The 21,476-nt window shown below is 35.2% G+C and overlaps 1 protein-coding gene across 4 annotated transcripts in view; it reads right to left on the reverse strand.

Moving 5' to 3' along the window:
• MTHFD2L (methylenetetrahydrofolate dehydrogenase (NADP+ dependent) 2 like) overlaps positions 1-21,476 on the reverse strand; it is a 154,776-nt gene that overhangs the window by 92,196 nt on the left and 41,104 nt on the right. For all 4 annotated transcript variants that reach the window (XR_013168425.1, XM_077143172.1, XM_077143171.1 and 1 more), the window contains exons 3-4: positions 15,720-15,872; positions 14,316-14,423 (exon numbers count right to left, since the gene is read on the reverse strand). Coding sequence is in view for 3 of the 4 variants with exons in the window: in XM_077143172.1 (XP_076999287.1) it covers positions 14,316-14,423; positions 15,720-15,872 (261 nt within the window). In the remaining variant the exon portion in view is untranslated. The remainder of the gene's footprint in view (positions 1-14,315; positions 14,424-15,719; positions 15,873-21,476) is intronic.

A 21,476-nucleotide genomic window follows, 5' to 3' on the forward strand; every position in this document is an offset into this window, starting at 1 on the left:
AACTTGCAAGTGCTACACAGTTAATAAAAATAAGAACAGCAAAAACTGGTGTTCTACTTTGCTAGCTGCTGGAATGCTACACACCAGAGATGGATTGGCTTTCAATAAAAGGGGATTTATTTAGTTGACGTATAGTTCTTCAGAGGAAAGGCAGCTAATTTTCAGCTGAGGGTCTTTCTTACGTGGGAAGGCACAGGGTGATCTCTGCTGGCCTTCTCTCCAGGCCTCTGGATTCCAACAACTTTCCCTGGGGTAATTCCTTTCTGCATCTCCAAAGGCTTGGGCTGAGCTGCGAGTGCTGAGATGAGGTATGCTGAGCTGCTTGGGCTGTGTTACGTTGAGTCTCTCCTTTAAGCAGCAGCCAATTAAATCAAACATCATTCATTGCAGCAGGCATGCTCCCTAGCCAACTGCAGATGTAATCGGCAACAGATGAAGTTCACCTACCGTTTGCTCATGTCCACAGCAATAGAACTAGGCACCTTCACCTAGCCAAGTTGACACCTGAGTCTAACTACCACACTGGAAAATCTCCATTTTCAGCAAAACTTGAAGACATATTTTCTACCATTTCCAAAATCATGTAATAACTACAAAAAGCAGCAGAGTTAATGGATACACATAGGGAGAAAGGGAGCAAAGAAGCCCAGAGAAAAACATGATGGCCAGCAATGGTAGGTTTCTGAAAATGCCTGCAAAAATATGCTTCCTAAATGTGAGAAGCTCACCCCAAAATATATATCTCTTATTTGTAGCAGAGAGAATAAGAATAAAGGTCAGAAGCTCCAGTATAGTTCAAACTTGGGGCAGTAACTCAAAAATGCATATGGAAGAGCCAATACAAAGTGAAGCATTCTCTGTGAGAGTGGTGAAAAAGGAACGGAAGGCTGCCCAGCCTCTCCTCCTCAACCCCAACAATAGCAGTCTGCAAATACCAGATGCATGCAAATCCAGCTCATTCAATAATAAGCAATAAAAACTGATTTGACACAGCATCGATAAAAGAATACTAAAGGGCCAGCCGATGTGATTTTTTGGGGGGCGGGGTGGTATGATTCAGACTCAAAGGACTTGAAAACTTATGCCCACACAAAACCCGCACACAAATGGTTATAGCAGCTTTGTTCATAATTGCCAATAATTGGAAGCAATCAAGATGCCCTTCCATAGGCAAATGGATAAACAAGCTGTGACACATCTATACAAAGGAATATTATTCAGTGATACAAGGAAATGGACTATCATTCCACAGAAAAACACGGAGAACCTTAAATACATACTGCTAAGTAAGAGAAGACAGTCTGAGAAAAAAAAGGCTGTATCCAGTATGATTTCAGCTATATGACATTTTGGATAAGGTTAATAGAGCCAGAAAAGATCGATGGTTGTCACAAGTTGGGAATGGGAGCAGAGGGGATGAATATGTGAAGCACAGAGCATTTTTACAGCACTAAAACCATTCTGGTATAATATTGAAATGGTATGGCATTACACATTTGTCAAAACTCATAGAACTGTTTACACAAAGAGTATAACCCTAAAAAACTATGGACTTTAGTGGCTAATAAATGTATCAATATTGGTTCATCAGTTGTAACAAATATACCACACTCACACAAGATGTTAATAATAGGGGAAACTAATAATAGGGAAAACTAATAATAGGGAAACTAATAATAGGGGAAACTTATAGGGGAACTCTGTACTTTCTGTGTAATTTTTCTGTAAACCTAAAACTGCTCTAAAAATAAACTTTATCATTAAAAATTAATATAGAGAAATTAATAGCTTTCACATTTAACAAGTGATAAGATAGAAAGAAAGAAAAGACTCCATAGCTTTCACATTTAACAAGTGATAAGATAGAAAGAAAGAAAAGACTCCTTTACAATAGCAGGACAAAGGATAAAATATACACAGATAAGCTTAACAAGAAATGTGCAAAGTCTATGTGGAGAAAGAAAATCTCTACACCACCAACAAAAGACATAAATATTTAGTCTTGATTGATCACAGTTTCTGACTACAGTGATATTGCACCATGGAAACATTTCGGCCTGCTTGCTATTCAGTAGACCTGATGATAACAAATGAGAAGTGAACCAAAAGAATTAAAAACAAGGTGTTTAAATAATACCTCACACTCTTCTGCCTCTGCCCCTTGCTGGTGAGTATCTTTATACCCGCCCCTGGTCCCAAGACCTAGCTATTGTGCAAAGTATATTCTTATTTGTCTTATTTGGCATCATGAAAATTATTATTACCATTTTCAACTCTATATCCCATTACTTTTCTCCAATGAATCCTTTGGCTTGCTGCACCAAATCTTTTCTATCTCCTTGGCTTTTTCTCTAGGATAACCAGCGCTACAAGTTGCGACAGCTGCTCTGTAGAAGGATGGATGTATTTCTCTGACCTCAGATGCCTTTTTCCCAATTCTCAGTTTTATCCTCTTATTGTGACTATGGTAACAGCTTAGGTGAGGGCCAAAGTTTTCTAATATCACACAGATCCAAAAAAAAATTTTGTATAGAGTCATAAGCAACTACTTTGTGTCCAGTGCTTTATATCATGTTTGTAAGACATAAGAAGAATAGAAGGTTTATCAGCTATCTCCTTGACTATTATACTATAGATAGAACTTCATAATCAACTTATGGGCAAGATACATTTCTTACTGTGTAAATGTCCACAGTTAAAAATTTTCTACTCAGAGATACCTGAGTAGTTTTCTAGATTATCATTACCTATAAAATCTATGCAAAATAGTATATTTTAATCAGAGAGGTTTTGGCAATTAACACAGTGCCAATTTGAGGAAAATATTTGCTATTAAAAACCCTATAAAGCTAAAACAAACAGTACATTATGCTTTATTTTATACTATAATTGTTTCTTTTTAAAATTAGCCAAGTGAGTTTACTTTTTTTAGCATTTACTTTATTTATTTATTTATTTATTTATTTATTTTTTTACTGTACATATATCTTTATTGTTCTTTTTTTTTATTAATTAACGGAAAAAAAAGAAATTAACCCAACATTTAGAAATCATACCATTCTACATATGCAATCAGTAATTCTTAACATCATCACATAGATGCATGATCATTGTTTCTTAGTACATTTGCATCGGTTTAGAAGAACTAGCAACACAACCGAAAAAGATATAGAATGTTAATATAGAGAAAAAAATAAAACTAATAATAGTAAAAACAAAACAAAACAAAAACCTATAGCTCGGATGCAGCTTCATTCAGTGTTTTAACATGATTACTTTACAATTAGGTATTATTGTGCTGTCCATTTTTGAGTTTTTGTATCTAGTCCTGTTGCACAGTCTGTATCCCTTCAGCTCCAATTACCCATTATCTTACCCTGTTTCTCACTCCTGCTGGACTCTGTTACCAATGACATATTCCAAGTTTATTCTCGAATGTCGATTCACATCATTGGGACCATACAGTATTTGTCTTTTAGTTTTTGGCTAGACTCACTCAGCATAATGTTCTCTAGGTCCATCCATGTTATTACATGCTTCATAAGTTTATCCTGTCTTAAAGCTGCATAATATTCCATCGTATGTATATACCACAGTTTGTTTAGCCACTCGTCTGTTGATGGACATTTTGGCTGTTTCCATCTCTTTGCAATTGTAAATAACGCTGCTATAAACATTGGTGTGCAAATGTCCGTTTGATTTTTTGCCCTTAATTCCTTTGAGTAGATTCCCAGCAATGGTATTGCTGGGTCGTATGGCAATTCTATATTCAGCTTTTTGAGGAACCGCCAAACTGCCTTCCACAGTGGTTGCACCATTTGACATTCCCACCAACAGTGGATAAGTGTGCCTCTTTCTCCGCATCCTCTCCAGCACTTGTCATTTTCTGTTTTGTTGATAATGGCTCAGTTTACTTTTGTTGGCTACTCCCAGGCCATTCCCTACCCTCATTTATGCAATTGTCAAGAAATAATTCCAGAACTTTGCTAGGCAATGGGATACACAATTCTCTACTCTCATATGGAAAACAGATAAATAAATAATGATTATAATACAGTGTGATAAATTCCACGCTAGAAAGAAGTATAAATTAGAGTGCTGGCACAGAACATTGTTATGTAGTCTAGCTGAGAAAGGTCTAGGGACAGTTAAAGGTCTTACAGAAAGCAGATTCTTGATGTGAGTAGGAATTTGTTTCGCTTCTGCTTCAATTCCCTTTAATCATGCTTTTTCTACCCTTTTCCATCCATAGATCATTTACCATGAAAATGTAAGGTGAGAATATCCCTTACCCCTGTTAGAAACGTCTTCCCTAGCAAAAATCTCATTTTCACAGCTTCTATCACAATTCTGGTGCTGTCCTCTACAGCCACACAAAACAAGTCTAAACTACCTTCCCAGAGGCAAGTCTTAAATACCTGCTTGTACCTGCCTTGTACGTGCAGGTGAAGCAAAATGGGAAACCTAACCTGGCCTAGAACCACATTTGTAGGGTTTTCCTTTGTCCCTTCCTCTGGATAAGGAAAAGCTGCCTCATTCCAAATACACTAATTCAAGCCATGGTCTAATTTAAAGAAGAAGTTACTGAGAGGAAGCCCCAGTACTCACCAGCAGAACAGCACTCAATGGAGAAAAGAAGCCTGAGTTCTGATTCTGGATAAATGTCTCAAGAAACGTAAAGATTTTGGATTTGGATATGTATTTCTTTCTCTTTCCACAATAGCAAATTGTTAGTATGTCTTTGAGAGGTAAAAAAAGGCCTTTTCACAGAGAAATTCTCTGTAGAAGCCAAATGATATGTGATTAAAATACTAACCCTTGTATAAGAACTTACTGCAAGTCTAGTACTCTCCTCGTGTTCTGCATCTATTGACTCAGGTAATCCTCACAAAGTTCTATGAGGAGAAGTTAAGTAATTAGTTCAAGTGCCAGGTATCAAACCCAGTTAGTCTGTATCTAGCATTCAAGCTCCTAATCATTTTACTATGTGACCTCCATGCCGGGCAGGGTTGGCAAATACTGTGTCTTTGCTTGTCAGCAAAGAAGGTTTCAGGATCATCACTGATTCTTCTAGGAAGCCAGTGTGAGATCTTGGATGATCCTTCTTTTTCTGTAGCGATGGTTTCTGCCTTCAGCACTCACCTAGCACATACTGGAACTACTGGTAAAGGAGTTTTAATGACAGAAAAATCCATGTTTCTCTACCACAGAAAGGAAGGGTTTAACTTTAATTTCCTTACTACCTTTGTAAAATGATCAAGAGGCCCATTTCTCTAATCTTATTGCACTCTCTTGACTCCTGAATTCGATTTCAATTTCAGTTATTTTTTAGAGATTAAACTGTTTAAATAATTTTAGATGTAATTACAGAATGCTCTGATCCTGTCATGTTTAAAATGGTACCAGGCTTTAATGCCATTGGGTCAAGACCCTACTGGTTTGATTTGCTTTTGATCACCTCTCACCACCAGCTACCCTCCAAACAACTTGGGCTCCTAGGTGGATGACGTTGAGTAATATGATTCACCATGAATTAGCCAAATTCCATCTCAAGCTCAACCACTTTTTTTGGAGCAGGGGGCAGGCACCAGGAAATAAACGCACTGCTTTTAAACATCTACCAAAAGTTCCTCTGACAGGAAGAGTATCAGGGAGAACTGACAGAATCAGCCCACCAGTTTCTCCAGAAGTTTTAAAATCCTGCCCCTGGGTTTAGCCAAAAATTACTGAATTGAAATTATTGATTCATTTATTCAACCAAGGTAAGACACACATAAGTAAATACATATAATAAAAATTCTATGAAGAAAAACAAAGCAGGGTAAGTGGATAGAGAGTGAAGGCAACAGTGCTATTTTGATAAGGTGGTTAGGGATGGCCTGAGGAGATGACATTTGAACAGAAACTTGAAAGAATAGGGGGAAGGAAGATGAACCAGAAACAGAGAGTGAGGGAAAAAGTCTAGTGAGGAAGAGAATGTAAGCCAGTGGTGGCATTAAATCTGTGCTTCAACACTAAGAGAAACAGTCCCTTAAAAAAGGGATATTTCTAACTCATGTAGATAGTTTGATTGAATGTCATAAGTACTTGGAATCTCAGGTAGGACATGAGATTTTGTTGGTTTGTCCACAGTGATGCCCCGATGAATCCCAGAGTGATTTGATCAGTGACTGGAAAAGCATTTGCAAGCCCCCTTCAGGGAATGGTGAGAGTGGGGAGAAATTCAACTTCCCCAAGTTGACTTCTTGATATTCTCACAAGCAGTGTGGACAGCCAAAGCTATAGGCTGAGCCCCCAGTCTTGGGGTTTGTTCACATGAAACTTAACCCCACAAAAGATAGGTCAAGTCTACTTAAAATTTAGGCCTAAGAGTCACCCCCAAGAGAGCCTCTTTTGTTGCTTAGATGCGGCCTCTCTCTCCAGCCAACATGATGAGCAGTCTCACCACCCTCCCCTTCTCTGCCTGGGACATGACTCCCAGGGGTGTGGACCTTCCTGGTAAAGTGGGCCAAAGATCCTGGAATGAGCTGAGACACAGCATCAAAGGACTGAGAAAAACCCTAGAATGAGCTGAGAATTAACATCAAGAGACTGAGAGAACCTTCTCGACCAAAAGGGGGAAGAGTAAAATGAGACAAAGTGTCAACGGCTGAGAGATTCCAAACAGAGTTGAGAGGTTATCCTGGAGGTTATTCTTATGCATTAAGTAGATATCACCTTGTTGTTCAAGATGTAGTGGAGAGGCTGGAGGGAATTGCCTGAAAATGTAGAGTGTGTTCCAGTAGCCATGTTTCTTGATGATGATTGAACAATGATATAGCTTTCACAATGAGACTCTGTGAATGTGAAAACCTTATGTCTGATGCTCCTTTTAGCTACTATATCAACAGAAGAGTAGAACATATGGAAGAAAAATAAATAATAGGGGGAACAAATGTTAAAATAAATTCAGTTTGAAAGAGTGGTAAATGAAAGCGAGGGGTATGGTACATATAGTTTTTTTTCTCTATTATCATTTTATTTCTTTTTCTGTTGTCTTTTTATTTCTTTTTCTAAATCGATGCAAATGTACTAAGAAATGATAAATATGCAACTATGTGATGATATTAAGAATTACTGAGTATATATGTAGAATGGAATATTTCTAAATGTTTTGTTTGTTAATTTTTTTAATTAATAAAAAATGGATATTTCAACTTAAGAACATGTTAAGAACATTACTCAATGCATTTATTACACTGTTTAGAAGGACCCTGGAGAGAAATTACTTTCTGATTTTAATATCAGAAAATGTTTTATTTATGAGCATGTATTTATTTTTAATACGAAAGATACATAATTGGGTAACTATTCATTTTGTCCTGTTCAAAAACTTTCAGGATAAAATTAGTGTCCCAACTATACCAAGTGTAATTTGGACTCAATTAAATAAATTCACCAAACATATACTCAGCACTAGTATATATAAAGCACTGTGGTTGACAGTGGAAATATATCCATGGAGACGTAAAGATATGCCTATTTTTAGTAGTAGCCTTATCCTTGGCCCTATTTCAACTCCAATTCTTGCTTCTTTTTCTTTCTTAATTCTCATCTGCTGCATTGTACTTTACATATTACTGTGGGATACTTTAAATACTGTTAGGATAAGTACACTAATAATAGCTAATTGGGCACTTACTATTTGTAAGACACTAAGTTCTTAAATATATTAACTCATTTAATTCTCTAAACAACATCATATATCTTTAACTCATAGAAAAGGCAGGAACAGAATTCGAACTCCTGCAATATGACTAGAAAGTCTGTGTTCATTAACACCAGGGTATCCTGCTCCAGGGTTAATCCATCTTTACCGCTCAAGACCACAACTAAATGTGAACAACTTGGCAGTCATAAATGAAGATGTAGGCTTGGAAGACTTGTTTTTTAGGATTATTTTCCTAATTATAGGGGTGAAATGTGCTGAATCATCCTAACAAATCAATTCCGCAGGTGACTAATACATGGTGCCCAAATGCCAGGTCATGGCTGATGGTGATATTGCTAACTGTGAAACATATTTTAAGCTATACAAAACTAACTACATTTTAAAGCATTCAGACCCTCCCATGACCTATTGAAATGAGCTAACCAACTCAGCTGTGGGACAAGGGATAAATGTTAGCAAGAATCACCAGTATTTTCCTCTCCTATCTAGATGGTTTGGCTAAAAGGTGTGTATGTGATCTCTGTTTGTTAAGCTTTATATAAGTTTTGCCTTTATTTTCTGCTTTCCAAGATTAACACATGAATTTAATCTCAAGACTATTACTATGAAATGTGATTCTGTAAATGTTCTTACAAGATCATAAACTAAGCATTTCCAAGGTAGATGTATTTGAATGATAAATGCAGACATCTTGAAGAACACTATGCTATTTATTGCCCTCCCATCCATCCTCTCCATGAAAAAGGCTATAGATATTAGAAGAGGCAAATAAGTGTATGTTGTGCCATTGTGGGGGGTGGGGGGGGCTAGTTTCCAGGGTCAAATATATACATTTTTTCAGTAAATGATAATGGAACACTTTAAATCTATACTCTCTGGTCTTCTTTTCTACATTATTGGCATAGTACTTGACACATAAGGGACACTAGATAAATTTTTGTTGATTGACTGACTAGATGCATTACTACATGCCAATCTCAAAGAAACAAAAAAGCATAAGCCAAAATAGCTGTCATTGAGAAGTTCATACTGATTATGTACATGTAGGAAGGAGGAAGATGCAAACCATCAATATGCACTAGGATTAGTACATATACATGGACACAGCACAGACATTGGAATATCTGAGCTGCATCTTGAAGGAATGGGTACGAAAGGGAGGAAAGTGGGTGAATGAAGAAATCAGCATTCCACATAGAGGTAACAGGATGTATAATGGCAAGGAGGCATGGAAGAGATGGTGTACTTGGGGAACGATGCATTCTTCTACATAGCTTCAGCATGATGTACCAGGGAGGAGGTGAGCAGCAGAATGTGTGAGAAGGTAGGTTGTAGCAGATTACAACAGCATTATGAGTACACCTTAAACTATCAGGCTTATAGCTATTAGAAAAGGAATGCTTTTCGCTGGTGGTAAAACAAATGCCTCATATGCTGAGGTCATAGAGAAAAGGAGCAAATGAAAGGGAAAGAGAAAGACTTCACTTTCCATTGTAAATAATGTTAAATGTTATTTTCAACAATGCAATAGTCCCAGTTGCTTAATGTGAGAATACACGTAATTTTCTAAGCATAGTGCTTTCCAGACAACAACTGACTGAATTTAAGAAACACTGGAAATGACACTAGGACAGGTATTTGCTTTTCTCTTCTGCCTTTTGTTCCTCAAATACACAAATACAAAGTTGTAACTCAATCAAGTCAACAAGGAGTCATCCCAAAACATAGTATTGCCAAAATCTTGTCATTAGTACTTCTAACTTGTGGGGAGTGGGACGGGAGGAGCAGAAGTTAAATGCTTGTCCCAGTTTGTCAATAATCCTTCCATAGACGCAGCAAACACCCCACACTGCTGCCAACTGGCAGTCCAGGCTGTGTTTTCTTCCCAGTATTATGTTGGCTCCTGCATTTGAAGTACTCCTATTTGGCTCCTCTCTTTGAAACCCGAGAGAGCCTGTCCCAAATTGACTCTGGGATGAAGTTAACTACACATACCACTCACATCACATTCCACTGCTCTATTATGACCTGCATGCCAGCCCTTTAAATGGGATGATATGCTCCCAGGTTGGCAAAAAATTGTTCCTCTTCACAACTGGAGTCAAGTCGCACAAAGGAAAAGTATTCTATTGGCAAATAACCTTGTGGTTTTCCACTCAGGATGCTCATCATGCCTAGATAACTTGAAGATAAGGCATCATTGCATTCTCATATTTAATTTAATTCACCTGCTCAAATTAATTTTTCAGCAAATTTGAATTGTTTTAGGTTTACTACTCACATTTTTTTCTTTTTTTACTCTGGGATACAAGAGCATTATTTAACAAAAACAATAGAATATAATGCTACTCTAATGTGAATGAAATTCATAGACAGTGTCCTAAAGTACCTAAAACAATATAGAAAAAATTCTGAGTTAGAAGACCAGCTCAAGTGCAAAAACTGAATGCCAGTGCAGTGGCAGTGCTTTAAGAAAATACACTGTTTATAGATGAACCCTGAAGAGAGAACTAAGCGTTTTTCATCATTTTATCCCAGAGTCTTTTATAGAAAGTAAATATTCAATGAATATTCATTGAATGAAATCAAGAGCATCACCAGACCCATACTACTCTAAGCAAAATCAGTTGGTCGCTGACCCTTTAAAAATGCTCTTTTAATGCGTCCCAGCATCAATGCCCCATCTTTCGGTTAAAGGAGGAACACATTACCCACATTGTGACCATTTAGTTTGATCTATTTAGAAGAGATATCCTACATAAAAATAAAAAATACACAATGAGGAACTTACTCTAAAAGAGTCTGAAACCAGCACAGATTCTATATTTTTCCTCTGATGATAAATAGCCATAATCTTGGCCCCCTTTGTTATCTTGAAGAATAAAACTGTTTCAGAGCAACTGGAAAGCATCTCTCTCATTTTCTCATGGTAAAGCTAAAAATACTTTGTGCTAAAGCCAAATGATACTTTGTTTTCAGAAAAAGTCAAGAGAATGCACAGTAATCTGTTATGTGGCCACAAATGGAACTCAAACATCCAAACAATTAGTGGGGTTCATGTGATGACACCATTTTCATGATGTCACCTCAATTAACCATGGGCAAATTTTATTTTGTGCCACTGAATACGTATAATTCAAATCACCCTCACTTGTAAATCAAGTCCGCTCTGTATTCCACCGCATCTGCCAAGAACATAAGCTCTAGGAGGACATGGACCATGTTTCACCCACTCTGTAGAAACTACATAGCTTTCAAATGCATGTCCTCCACAAAGCCTTCCCTTCCATAACTTATCTCTTCATGAGGAGGAAATCTTCCTGCAATGTCCTGCTTGAGTAGCAGCATGACCCCCATTCTTCAATATTTTAGCACTCTCTCACTCCTCTCAATATTTCAAGGCTCTGGGTAATTAAAAGAAGCTCTTTTTCACGAAACAGCTGGGATCCATGCCTTGAATATCAAGAATAAAAGCTAGCTGTGAGTAGACACATATTAATAAAGTTAAATTGCGGTATGGTCATTTTTCTTCTAGTGCAATTACCTTTGGCTTTAAGACACAAATGAATCATTAGGGTTCTGAATCTTTTCTGGCAAAGAAATACACAATGTGAGCTGATGCTCAACATGTGAGTGTCATTAGAACAAGCTGTATAGATATGAATTTGCCAAGTTAATCCCCCTTCATTATCTCCATTACTAACAATGCACATGTAGTCACTCCACATAATTACTGCTCTAACAAACATGGATGCTTCAAATATTAACTTTCCCACAGACTCCAAATCTTCAGTAAGCAGCTCTCAACACTTCATTATATTAATAATATATGTTACTACACTTCTATTAAATATGCCTGAGATTAAACACCACCCATGTTTATCTCATTTATAAATCACTGGTGTTGTCTTGAACAACAAAAATCATGTTGCAAACCTTCTAATACCATTTTTAGTATAATTTATTACCTTTTAGGTATTATAATTATAATGGTTTATTGGTGCCACTGTAATAAAGGTAAGTGTAACTACCTGGCTTCTAAGTCACCAATATTATAATTATTTCCATTTTATTTGATTTTACCATGCATTCAAGTGACACTATTTTATAGCTTAAAGTATAAAATATTTTTTAAAGTTTATATGCTTTATGACATTGGATTTTTCATTTTAAAATTAGATAAAGACAAGGTTAATCAATTTTCTTGGACTTAAGTGTTTTATACAGAAACAGAAAATTCAGAACTGAAATTTAGTAATACGTTAGCATACAATATACTGATGCCTACAAGAAAAAGTCGGGACATTGTAAATTGTTATTTGGAATATTATAATGTCACATTTCTAATAAAATGTTTTTATAGAATTTTTATAAATTTTGAGTTTATTCAAAGTATACCTAATTACAAAAAAGGCTAGATTTATCTAAAAAATTAAAATATTAAACACATCAGAAAAACATTCTGAAGACAGATCAGAAGTATATTAAATTCAGATCATGGTACTTTAAACTTTATGGTTACATGACTATAGGTTATTAACTTAAGAGTAATAATTGAAATAATAGCAAAGGGCCCAGGCAACATGTGCTGAGGGTTTAACTTACTATATGTCAGACATGGTCACTGGTGTTTTCTACTCATTATCTCATTTAATTTTCACAGTAACTCCATGAAAGAGATATTACTATAATCTACAAGTTACAGGTGAGCAAAGTGGAGGCTTACACAGGTTAAATGACTTGCCCACTCGGAGGGTGGTATGACCCATGCCTATCCTCCCAACCACAGAGTCAACACCACTTTCCAACTCTGGATCTAGTATATCCATATTTTGTGGATTTAGGCAAGTGACTGCAAGTTCTAAAGTTCATTCCCTTTTGCTGCAAAATGAGAAAAACGTTTATCTATGCCACAAGTGTTGAGACCTAAATAAGATAGGGTATGAGACAACTGGACAAACTGTGGAGGTGCATAGTGTTGTGTGTCATGTTACTAATGAGATAAGAAAATAAAATGTGGAAAATGAAGAAAAAACTGCTTATTGGATCTTGGTGAAAATTTTCCACAAAAAATAGTACATTTAGGTAAACCTTCCTGATTGTTCTACCTTGCTTAATACAGAAACTATTACATAAAGGAAAATATGAGTCAATATTGTATTAAACCCCAAGAGATAGATAAGCACTAGCTGATTAAGCTAAAAGTGAACAGTGAAACTAGGAATGCAACTTTGTTGATGGATAACGTGAAAACTGCTCATACCATGATATTTGACCTTTAAAGACTCTTCAAAAGTCTTTTTTTAAGTTACCTGAAGTCACACTAATTTTCCATGATCTAAATATGCATACTTCTTTCTGGCAATACTTAAATCCTCAGATTTAGAAAGGGAAAGCAATATTTAAAAGTCTCATACTTAATCATTTTTGATAAGTGATTAAAGGTACCGTTGAGCTTATATTTCTACAGGAGTCTATGGTTTAAAAATTATTTCATATACATTATCCAACCAAGATCCTAAAGTGAGTATTATTCAAAACTGGATATCAGGATGCTAAGGTTCTCCAAAGTTAATAATGACGAGAAATCTATGTGCATTGTTGTTGCATGTGTAGGAGTGTGTGTGAGTGTGACGATATCTATTAGTCCTGATTAAATTTTAGGAAGCAAAAAAAGTGTTCCTCCTCTTCTTGGAATTAAAATAAGCAGTGTAGTACTCACTGTATCGAAGATTAAGAGTAGTAAAGTAAACAGAGTGTTAAAAGGCCTTGACACATATACAGACCAATAACTACATCTACTGAGAACATGAACTTGGTCTTTTACCCTCATTGCAACAAGATGCAGAATTTAGCAGACAGATGAGTTGAGTTACCATGATGCCACCTGCCCATAGCACTGGCTCAGGCAACCACAAAAATGCCTCATCACCCCTTTGCCAGATTTCCTCCTCATGTCCATCCCCACCCCCAGGGAGCTTCTCTGCACCCAGCTATTAGGCTGCAGAAGAAACTAAGGTCCTGGGATGACGGTGCGATGAGAGGCACCAGGAGAACGTGGCCATACATTCTCAAACACTATCACATTTTGCTGGACTTTCTTAGGGATTTGAGGGTCACTATCCCTCCAGCTAGTTGTTTAACATCATTGTTTAACGTAGTGACTAGTTGTTTAATGTAGGAAAACAGTTAACTGTAAGGTAAACTAAATAGATAACATCTAAAGTACCAAGATTTGCCATTTTAGGAACTGCTGAACAACATTCCAAGGTTTGTGCTTTGTTTAGTTTTTATTTTCTGAGACATGATTTTATGTTTCCAGTGGCTTTTCATCTTTCTTAACATCTACACTGTTAATGATTTAAAGAAAGTATATATATGAGTATATGTATAAAAGAAAAGAAAAACAGGAACAAAGGGGTCACATATTTTCAGTACTTCCTTTATTCACTTTCAAGGCTCTCACAACATTAAATGAGTAATAAGGGAAACCATTAATTGTATAAACTCACAAATATACTAAGCCATATTTTCAGAAGTGTTTATGTGGTGATTTTGAGAAATAAGGAAATTATAAGAATACATATACTTTTCAAGGTCCTACCTCCTGGCCGTTCATGCTCTCCATCGGTGTGTAAAAGCATCGCAATGGGCATCCCTACATTCTTGGATCTTCCAGCCACAACCACATTTTTCCCAAATGTTTCAATTCCTTAAAATACAAAGCTTGATATGAATGGAGAATTACCAACAAGAAGCAAACAAAACATTTGAATAGCCAACTGAAACCATTTTTTAAGACTTCTAATTAAATATGAATTATGTGTGGTCTGTCTACAACGTGCCCTATATTCATTATTTGTAAATATTTATTTTATGCTTCATGGATATGGCAATTCTTTTGTGATTATGTACTCATTTAAAAAACTAAAAACACTTTTAACCTACCACTAAATTATTTTTGAACACTGAAATTCACATGAAGAGTTAGAAGTATAGAGGCTTAAATATATATTAATTATTAATTATAAAGTAAGCAAAGTACAATAATGCCAAACTTGATTGGCAATCAAACTTTGAGCACATTTAGGAAAGAACAATGTAGGGGAAAAAGTATTTTTTCACAAAGCTCATGCAGTTTACTCAATAGGAGAGGAGCACTAAGCTGATGGGCTAAAAGGGTGTGAAAAATAAAACTTGTTGATTTCTTACACTTTATTTCTTTTGAGTTTAGTGTCTTCATCAGTAAAATGAGGAAGTTAGAAGCAAAGTTTTTGCTACTACTAACCTTCTAAGAGTATGACTCTAGGTTTTGCTTGCCCTTGAAATTCTTTACTTATTAGTTAGAGAATAGCAGATTAAAAAGAAGAAGATGCTGATGAATCTGAAGTGACAATTACAGAGGCAGGAGGATCATCAGTATAAAAGGCAATGTAGAGTCAGTTAATTGTAGGGTAAACAGTACTACATATCTCAAGAGTCTGTGAGAGTGGTGCTATATTTGGCACAGCTCAATATTAAACATTTATAATGAAATTCTAGGTAATTAGAGATGGTTCTAATATGTTTAGCATATTTTGCTTTAAAAGGTAAGGAAAAGCATAATGCATCAAAATGCTAGATTTTTCATCAAAACATATAAGTTCATAGTTTAAATTGGGAGACACATCTACTATTTGGAAAAGTCACTTCCTACAAGGTACCACTGCAGTAATTTGTAAGCTAGCACATATTCCTCATTTTATTTTATTTTAGATTATTCTTTGACGTCTATAATTTTATATCTTTCTAATGACTGAAGTTTTATGGGTTATCATTTTTTGTGTTTCGTTTTGTTTTTCTCTTTTTACTTTGTTTCCTTTTTCAAATTTTTTTGTTTTTTTTGTTGTTTATTATTTTTTTGGCTTATTATTTTTTGTCACTCAATAAGTCCAAGGCAATTCCACCAAGGTATTGCAGACATATTCACTTGGCATTTAGCATTCACTCGGTAAAGACCACAAATTACCTGTTCTTTTTATTATTTCCCAAACAGCACTGGCAGTAGCAGGTATGAGAGAATGCTGATCAAGGCACAGTCTTCCAATATTGATAATATGAAATCCATCTACATCTTTTTCAGGTGCAATTCCATTGCATATTGTTCTCTCATCCACATGGTCTGAAAAGTAAATAAAATTCATCTAATTTTTAAATTATTTCTTCATTTTGATGTCTTGAAAATGAAACCTGAGGACTTACAGCCAGACCATTATGATTCAGCTCCAGGAAAAGTATAAAATTATTCCTCTGTTCCTTTTCATGCCACTAAAATAAGTAAGCCAAGTGCTCTTGACTAATGATTGCAATTAACTTCTGTAGGAGCATAATGTAATTACAGGACCAGAAGTGGCTGGTCTGCTGAAAGGGGAAAATTTGTGAAATGGGAACAAAGAGATCTGGGAACAGCCAAGTAGTTTGTGTTTGCCTCGATATATTTTCACATTTAAAGGGTTTAAGTCCATGTTTCTCCTATAAAGGATATTTCCATTAATAGGATTCTATTAAATACTTCAAGCATTGCAGATTTAAAAGGGTTTGTTAATAGGTAAAAATATTTATAACATCATTAATATCTACTTCTTTTGGAATGACATGACAAAAAACAAATATAGAAGACACACATACATACTTACAAATCCTTTCCCTAAAGCACTAGCGCATCAAAATGCAAAATATCATTATGGTGTCTTTACATGGAAGGTAAATCAGTGAGCTATCGGATGTTAATCATCTCATTTTGAAAAGTAAGTTATCAGTATAGAAATACAAAATAGGTTTTTACTACTTTTTGCAGAGTAATTTAGCTTACCATTAACCCAACAATTAACCCATGTGCCTAATATACTAAATGAAGGTATATTTCTTACATAAAAGTTCATTTGTCCGTTACAAATCGATGTCATTTAGACATAATTTTTTAAACATGACCAAAGCCCTCGTTTTCAAGAAGCTATGCTTTTGCCTTAGCTCTTTTGTATTCTAAAAGTGCCCCCACACTGAGGTCCAATTTACCATGCACAGTATATACAAGTCCTTGAAATGCACAAAACTAGTCATTTGAATTATACTCAAACAGAAACTGGGTCTTTGGAATGTTTATTTATTCAACAGTTTTTCACTTTCAATAACTGCAAGTTCTAATAGACTTAGCCTCCATCTGTCTTCTTTAAAGCTAGAAGTTCACTATATATGTTATAGTAATGCTTTAAGAAATTATGTTTAATTTACTATTTGAGAACAAAATTATTAGCTTTTTTTTTAACCATGGAATCTGGATGGTGATAATGATGTACATGGTGCTTCATTTTTTAGTCACCACCACTCACTAGACACTTCGTACGATGATTTTTTTTTCTTCATTAGAAAAGTTGCAGATGTACAGAACAATCACGTATAGAATATAGAATTCCCATATCCCACCCAACAGCAACACCTTTCAACTGAAATAACTGATAAAAGCGCATTTGTGTAAGTGTATTACTAAAGTCCATGGTCTAACTTAGGGTTCAACTGCTTGTGTAATGTAGTGGCACCGATGCTTTTAAAAACTTAATTCTGTTATTATATATAATCTAACATTTCCCCCTTTTAGTCAGCTATATATCTCAGTGCTGTTAGTTGCATTCACAGTGATGTGCTACCATCACCACCATCCATTACCAAGGCATTCCCATCATTCCAGAGAGGAACCCTGCACATTTCAGGCCTTAACTTCCCATTCCCTATCCAATTACTTCTTTTCACAATGAAATAAAAACTCCCGTAAATTTTTAAATAACGTATTTGAAATTTAATTTTTGAGTTAGGGCTCAAATTATTTCATTTCTAAATTCAAGAACAGCTTTCAATGTATATACAGGCTGAGCCACTGACTGAGAAAACTCATTGATGGCTCTATTGGGGTTTGAGATTTTGAAAGTTATTCTCTTACCAATATCCCTGACCTATGTTGAATTTAGCCATTTACTTCCCTGTGCTGAAAATATTGAAGCCGCAGCAATTCATCTCACATACCAGCTGAAACACTTGATAAAAAATGTAAGCACCTGAAAATTTGGAGACCAGCTCTGGTAAGTGGTGATCACAGACCTGTCCTCTTGTGTATTTCATAAACTTCAATTGTTTGGAAATATTTGTCTTAAACTACTCCAGTAATAGTCGGTTAGAAGACAGATGCTTAGACATGCAAAAAGGTGTGATATAGAGGACTCATAAAAACAGAGGTCATTTATCCTAATGAGAATAGTCTTGCATGAATAGACTAAAAATGTAAACTCCACAAAAACCAAGGAAACCAATTCATTCATCATTTTAATGTAATGCTACATTATCTTAGCAATGGGTTAAATTTCACATAAGTCTCTTGCCAGAAAAGATGCACCTTTCCTACATAATGTACAGGGCATAATATAATAAGTTATAATAGTTACAATGATATTATAAGGTATTATAAGAAAAAGTAGTATACTTCACAGCTAAATAGTGCTTTACAATGTTCACATTATCATCACACTAGTTTTCTACTTTGATCTCATAGTTATGTGGAATTTATGAAGAAGAAGTTTTATAATTCCCATTTTACAGAAGAAGCTCAAAAAAGAGGTCAAGAGGTTTAGCTAATCTCATAAGACTAAGAGGGGGATCCAGAATTCAAATCCATATTTTTTTCTCTAAAAACACTTTTTCCTTTTGTATCATATAGTAGTAGTAGATAAATATTAATCATCTTAAATACCATTCAAAAATTAAAATCCTAGATGGCCCCCCATCCCTTCTAAACAAGACACTTGATAATCCTAAAATGTTCTGAGGAACGTGCTGCTTCTTCCAGGTTTCCAAACACAATCCTACCCTACACTAAATAACATGTCCACATATACGTAAAAAGGCAGGGAACACTTTACAATCAATCATACCTCTTCCTATATGATTAAGAAAAATAAATACAATTCATGATTTTGATGGACTGCTACCAAAAGTCTCCTGAAGTCTTACCCTGTGGCATATAAAATGAAGAGACAAAATTATAATGAAACTCAATAGCATCAATTTTCTCAAAATGTTTAGAAAACACTTTTGTTTACAGAATTCCCATTCCTACTCAAGACTAGTCTGACCACCATTAAAGACCATAGATTCCACTTCTGGTAACATGGAGTACCTCATGATGAACCAGACTTCTCACTGAAAACAACTATAAATTTTGGAAATATATTTTTAAAAAACAATGATCTCAAAGTACTGTAGAGTCACCAAAAGCAGGCAGAGTTTGGAAGTGAGAGGACATTTGAAGGAAAGGAATGGCACTGGATAAGTTTCCCTTTTTGGAGTATTTTCTAGCCACTGGGCATTGGAATTCAGAAAGAAATCTTCAGTCAACTGAGTTGAAGAAACACAGGGCAAAGTTTGGGGGTACTACATCAGCTGGAAAATGAGGAGGTATACCAAAAAGAAAGCCTCCTAGTAGAGACTCAAATTGTGTACATAAATTCTACCCAAATCTCTGACTGTCCCCTGAAAAATATGCACAGAAGGCAAACTCCAAGCAGCCCACCTAAGGCTATGAGAACTGAACAGAGATTTCAGTGCTTCCTCAGAGAAACAAAGTTTGAAACTGAAATACTGAAGCCTTTCCTCAAAGATCAGGATGAAGTCAAGGGTTTCCATTCCAATAGTTCAGTTTTGTTTTTTTTTTTGGGGGGGGGGAAGCCTAGCGAGTGCAATAAGACAAGGAAAAGAAAGCCCTCTATAATTAGAACTTTTAACATTTCTGAGAAACAGACCAAAATAAATAGTGATGCATACTGTGTCATAGATTAGAAGAGTCAATCATGTTAAAATGTCAATTCTACCAAGTTGATCCATAGATTCGATGCATTCTCAATCATAATCCTACTTTTTTTTTTGGTAGAATGTGACAAATGACTCTAAAATTCATATGGATATACAAAGGAATTAGAATATCCAAAGCAATCGTGAAACGTAAAAAGTTGAAGGGCTTTATAATATCTGCATCAAAACTTGTTACAAAGTAATTGTTACAGTAATTAAGAAATAATTCCAAACAGTACAAATAGTAATTAAGATATAGGATACAGAAATAGATCAATGGATCAGGATAGAGATCCCAGCTATAAACCCACACTTATACAATCATTTGATTAAAAACAAAAAACAAGGTCCAACATAGTTCAATGAGAAAGCAAAGTTCTTTCTAACCAATAGTACTCATAAAACTATTTCCAAAGGATATGCACTGGGAAAATGTAAAAAAAAAAAAAAGTGAACCATGATCCCTACTTTGTACTATACAGAAAAATTAACTGGAAGTGGATTATAGACTTAATGATAAAAAACAAGATAGCTTACAAGTGAAAATTTAGGAGAATATCATTCTGGACTGGGTTTAGGCAAAGGTTTCTTAGGCAAAATACAAAAATCATTAAGACTAAAAGAAAAAATGATCAATTAGACTTTAGAAAAATTAAAATCTTCTCATCTAAAGACACCATTTTGACTGGGAGAAAATATTTGCAAAACATGTATCTGACAAAGGATTTGTATGCAGAATATGTAAAGAACTCTCAAAACTCAATCATGAAAATGTTAATAACTCCACTTAAAAAAAATGAGGTAAATATTTAAACAGGCACTTCACAAAGGAAGATATTCAAATGGCAATACATACGTAGAAAAGTATTTCATATCAATCATCGTTAAAGGAATGAAAATTCAAACCATCCTAAAATACCACTACACCCCCATTAAAACAGTTGAAATTTAAAGAATTGACAAAGCCAAATTTTGGCAAAGGTATGAAGCAACCAGAACTTTTATACTTGCTTTTAGGAGTATAAAACAGTTCAACCACTTTGGAAAGATATCTCGCAGTTTCGTAGAGATCTAAGCATGGATATATCCTCTGGATCTGCATTTTACTCCTACATATTTACACAGGAGAAATAAAGACATATATACGCAAAAATATTTAAATAAGAATGTTCATGGCAGCTTTATTCATAATAGCCAAAAAACTGGAAAAACCAAATTGGAAATCAACAGGAAAATGGACAAGCAATCTGTGATATATTCCACATAATGGAATACCACTCAGCAATAAAAAGGAATGAGTTACTTATATGTGCAACAATAGGGATGAATATCAAAAATATTATGCTTAATATAAAGAAGCCCACAAAAAAGAACTTGCTAAATGATTCAATGTATACAAAATTGTAGAAGAGGCACCTAACTGATCTAAGGTGAAAAAAATCAGAACAATGTCTTCCTGACATTGGGGGATGAAGAGCAGTGACAGGGATTGGCTGGAAAGGTACATGGGAAAACTCTTTGGTTTGATCAAAATGTCCTTTATTTTTATAGGGGTCTAGGTTACACAGGAGTTTGCATTTCTCAAAACTTATGGAATGGTGCACTTAAGCTATGTGCATTTCCATACATAAAAATTTCACATAAAGACACAAAGACTGAACTGTTAATGATATGCATGCTGAAGTTTTAGGGTATAATAAGTGTTTTTGTGTCTGCAAAGTGCCTTCAAATGCTTCACAAATTAGATGGATTGGTGAATGAATAGACAGATAGATATGTGATAGTGCAAAATGTTAATTGCAGAATCTAGGTTGGGGATGCATTGTGGTTCATTATACCATTGTTAAACTTTTTTGTAAGTTCACTTTTTTTCATAATAAAATGTTGGAGG

Source organism: Tamandua tetradactyla, chromosome 24 (genome assembly GCF_023851605.1).
Source record: "Tamandua tetradactyla isolate mTamTet1 chromosome 24, mTamTet1.pri, whole genome shotgun sequence".
Lineage (NCBI taxonomy): Eukaryota > Metazoa > Chordata > Mammalia > Pilosa > Myrmecophagidae > Tamandua > Tamandua tetradactyla.